General features: G+C 37.2%; 1 protein-coding gene across 1 annotated transcript in view; it reads left to right on the top strand.

Annotated features, from left to right (window-relative positions):
- The window catches only part of ABCA12 (ATP binding cassette subfamily A member 12), a 174,594-nt gene that overhangs the window by 15,178 nt on the left and 154,500 nt on the right, over nt 1-4,916 (top strand). Inside the window, exon 2 of the mRNA XM_003784975.1 lies at nt 193-286. Coding sequence (XP_003785023.1) covers nt 193-286 — 94 coding nt within the window. The remainder of the gene's footprint in view (nt 1-192; nt 287-4,916) is intronic.

Raw genomic sequence — 4,916 nt, forward strand, 5'->3', positions numbered from 1 at the left:
AAAGGAAGCTTTGGAAGGTCTTTGCAGAGTTTTCAACCGGGAAAAATCATTCTTCTGTTTATTTAGAGAACGTTTGCACATAAAGAAAATCTCATTCCTTTCTTTACAAAATAATATTTATAGGTAGTCAAATGTCCAGTTTGTTTTGGTTCAATGACATAATTAACATTTTTTTCTGTCATTGTTTTTCAGCTTTGGACACTTGTCTTGATCCTATGGCCAGTCATTATTTTCATAATTTTGGCTATCACTCGGACCAAATTTCCTCCAACAGCAAAACCAACTTGTAAGTAAACGAGATTTGTTTGTTTCCCTCACTTTGGGGTTTATTTTTTTTTTAATTTTTCAAATTTATTTTGGTGCTACTTTCGTGTTTCATTCTAAACATTTCCTTCTCCATACATGGTGTTTTCACTTGGAAGTATCTATATAAACCTGTTTGTGTGTTTTTTTGACCAAGATTTTTGAATTGGTCAGAAAGTGAACTTTGTAATACTTACGTAGAAAAATATGAACCTTCTAGGAGGCAGGATATATTGTAATCTTTATAAACTTTTGACTCTTTCATTATTCACATCATAAATCTCACTACGGTATGAACACAAGTGTAACATCAAATTCGATCATTCTTTATTCTTGTTCTAGAAACCTGGACTCATATTTGATCAGCAGAACAAATGAAATCTAAAGAACTCAAAACCTCTCTCTTTAGGGCTAATACTTGAGTGGCATAAATGTGCCAACATGTTTAGTTTAAGAGATAGTTTAAACTCAACTAGTTTAGTTTTACTAGTTTACTAAACTAGTTTAGTTTAAACTCAACTAGATAGTTTTATTTTCCTATTTGTGTGGGTTCACATACATTTAGTTATTGCCAAGTGACAAAATGGGCCGAATGCCCATCTCGCTTTATTGCTGTCTTTTGGATCTAGAATGGAAAAGCCCTCAGAACTGAGGGGGGTGCGCTTGCAACCCCAGTGATGTATGTAACCAATACTGGTTTTGTTTTTGGTTTTTTTCCCCACATGAAGCCACTTTTCTTAGAAGAATAATAAAAGTCAATCAGATGTTTCACACTTAACAGAAGAGCCATCTCCTTAAGAGCTTCTTGTAAAACAAATTTCTACAAATCAGATTATATTTCAGATAAATTATGGTAATTTGCTATATAAAAGATACAATGTTGAATTATTTTGTAGAGAGGGTAACAAGCTAGTGACTTTTTAAAATAAGAACGATGTTTTTCAATCACTCAGTCCTAAGAAATAAGATGAGAGCCTTGTGGAATGTGCCCGAATTAGGCACAATAGGATAATTCAAAAGAAAACGTTAACTCAATTAGTATAAAGTGTTTAAACTCTTGGTGCTAGAATAAATAACTCCTTATATTTGAATGGAACCTTATTGCTAAAGGACTTTTGCACAAGTCATCACATAAAATTATTGATGAGATTTTGTTAAGTTGCTTATAAAAACATCCTAATTTGGGGGCAGTGCCTGTGGCTCAGAAGGGTAGGGTGCTGGCCCCATATGCTGGAGGTGGTGGGTTCAAACCCAGCCCTGGCCAAAAAAAAAAAAATCCCAATTTTCTTCTCTTCATATTGTGTGCATATTAGTTCTTTATAACAGACTACCACTACGGTGTACAGTTGGAATGTGTGCATCCTTGCATGCTTCAGGACCACGGGCTTCAGAAATAATGCGTTCAGCACATAAGTAGGACAAATACTCTGGTTTAATATGCTAATTATCAATTTGCTAACAATAGCAATAAAAGGATTTTAATCACTCCTTTCAACAACTGTATTTTTGCCAAATACTTGTTTTTAAGGTTTTTTCAGTTACAAAAGATTCCTCTTATAAAATGTTCAAGAAATATAAGGTCTGTGAATGAGCAGCCTGAAAACTAATTGATGCTACCTGATAGCTTTTAAAGATCCATGGAGAAAATTATAGAAAGCTCTTATAAGTCTACTAAATTGGGAAGAAAAAGCTAGAGAAACTATGTGACACATGCCTTCTAGACCTAATCTAAGGGGCTCTGAAAAAACACAATATATGAAAAGAGATGAATAATCATTTTACTATGGGCCTATTATCATGCTCTAATAATACTTAGCTATGAAGCAATTACCTTTCTGATTACCCATTATAGGATGGTTCAAACAATGAAACTATGTTTAGTAGTCTCTCAGATGTTATAAGATTCAGTCTAGTTCTCTGGTTTGTTACTAGAGCTGGAAGCAACCCTCTCATTTTACAGATGAGAAACATGTAACCCAGGAAGACTGTAATTTGCAAAAATTCAGTCATGAAAGATAAGAGAGAAAAGGCATTAGAAATCTCCTGTCCTTATTCTTTGTCCTTGACCTTTGTGTCATATCTTATCCCCTGACACACAAATTCTTTCTAGGTCTAGATACTCTTCTTTGGATAAATAAGAGCCAAATAAAAATTATACCCCAGGTTTCAACTTGTTTTATAATCAATAGAATAGAAAATGTAATTTTACAGTCAGAGGGGCTGTGGAGTGATTTGGAGGATCTAAGGTTGGTATAGAAGCAGTTCCTTGTTTTCTCTCCCTGTGGTAGAGAGAGAATAGCTGTGAGATGACAGTCGGACTTGGTTGTGTTTATTCTTTTTTATTGTTCTTGTTTTTGTTTCTTACATTTATTTGTTACACGGAATGATTAAAATTGGCCAATAATAAGTAATAATAATGTTTCTTAATCTCATACCATGTTCCAGGTACTTACTGAGGTGGTGTCTATATTATTCCTTTCATAGCTGGGAACATTCTTGCACAGAGAATTTAAGTAACTTGACCAAGGCTGCATGGTTAACTAGGTGGCAGTGTCAGGATTTGAACCTAGAAGGTCTGGCTCTAGAATCGGTTGTAAGCTCATTAACTCACATTTCTAATATCTAGTAGTCAATACTAATGTTTCATGTTGCATCATTTAGATTTTGTCAAAGTAGAATCAAAATTAGCAACTGGGAACATAAACACCAGTTCTTTGTCTCTATCATGAAATCAAGAAATATGAGGAACAGGTGCATTCCAATATGCGTATCAGAGTTATTCTAAATACAGTAGACCCTCCATAGTTGGCCGACACCCTACCCTGACCATGTCCTTAAGTTGCCCTAAGTCTCATACACCGGAAATGTGCCACATATATCAGTACAGTAGGCCTAGTTCCTTATATTGACCCCTTCCGTATTTGACCAGTTGGTTACAGTCCTTTGGGTGGGCAACTTACAGAGGTTCTATTGTGTTAGTATTCAATGCTGTCTCTGTCAGACCAATTCTGCATGAATCATTGCAGTGGTAATACCATAGAAGTCAGGTTCTGTTTAATAGAGTTAAAGTCATTTCTGGCCTACAGTGCTAGTTGGGCAGTAGAGAAATGATGAGACTCCAGAATCCATCCCTAGATGAAGCTTGGCTCTGGTGAGAATGGGAGCTGTGATTGCATGAGCATGTATGTTCTTCTCCCAGAATAGCCAGGCAGATCTGTAGGACTCCATGAATCATTTAGAATGACTAAAGTTTGTGATTCAAAGGACTCCTTCCATAGTCTTTTTGACTGATGGGTGTCTGGACAATCTGGTGAAGTCCCTGTCACCATGGTTACTGGTCCAGGGTAACATACTTATTTTTGACATCATCTGCCTTCATTCCCTTTTGTGTTACAACAAAACTGGCCTCTACAAATAATAAATTCCAGGTAAAGGGAGCCCTTTTAAGCCTGGCAAGCTGGCCCTGATGCTTCTCTTTCACACAGGGAAGACATGAGCTCAGGTGCCAAGTTTGAAGTAGTTTCAACCTCTCATAATCTCTACATGCAGAGGCATGTCAAGAGACAAACTTTAAAGCCAAAACACCATCCTTAAGAGCAAAGGAAAACAAAACAACACAAACCTCCCCAAAGCCCAGCTGGTGTGTACAGCGAGTTTATTTTGTCTCCTTTTAATGCACACATACCCATGAAAGTCCAGGAAGTTCCTAATTACTGTGGAGGTATTCTTGAAGTGCAGTAAAACCCTGCCTGGATGAGATAAGTGGACTCCAAAAAATGCAGTCATGTCAAACAAGGAGTCACAGTCTCACAAAGCTAATGAGCAGCCATGTTTTCCCAGTGGTCTCCAATATCACTGCAAGCACAGTGGAAATCGCACTGGGTAGATATGACCGTGCACTGAATTAAGCTCCACATATCTCAGAGCTGTCGTTTTCTGATGGCCCTGCCCCTTCCAAGGATAAGAGATTCATCCCATTCCACATTTGAAAACAGGGGCTGGTAGAAGGCAGCGGCTAACTGTATGCAAATTCATGTTATTACAGGGTTATACTGAGTATCACCCTTCTTTTTTTTTTTTGAATAAAAATTTATTTCTTTACATCTTTTGTATTAACCTGGATGGAAGTGGAACACATTATTCTTAGTAAAGCATCACAAGAATGGAGAAGCCAGAATCCTATGTACTCATTTCTGATATGAGGACAATCAATGACCGAATACCACCCTTCTCCGTGTGACTCAACAGCTTCGTTAAACACAGGATTGCCCAACATTCCTAGCAGGACTGTGAACCTCCAAAGCATATCCTTCGTCACTCCTATTATGGCAATTTATTACGCATCAGGCACTGCAGTGAATATTTTGCATATCTTAGTCAATACTCACATCGTGTTTTTCAACATATTATCTCTATTTTAAAGGTGAGAAAACTGAGGCACAGAAATGTTAACGTAATTTACCAATTCACGCCGTGACTGCGTCTGAGTTTTAACCAGACACATGTCGAGGGGTGGCTTTATCCAGCTCATAGGTGCCCTTGTGGTAATTCTGAGATCTGGCTCATTCAAGGTTATAGTATCTGCTTTTCCTTCCGCATGTCACCTATTAGTG

The sequence above is a fragment of the Otolemur garnettii genome, unplaced genomic scaffold (genome assembly GCF_000181295.1).
Source record: "Otolemur garnettii isolate 467f Iridium unplaced genomic scaffold, OtoGar3 scaffold00013, whole genome shotgun sequence".
Lineage (NCBI taxonomy): Eukaryota > Metazoa > Chordata > Mammalia > Primates > Galagidae > Otolemur > Otolemur garnettii.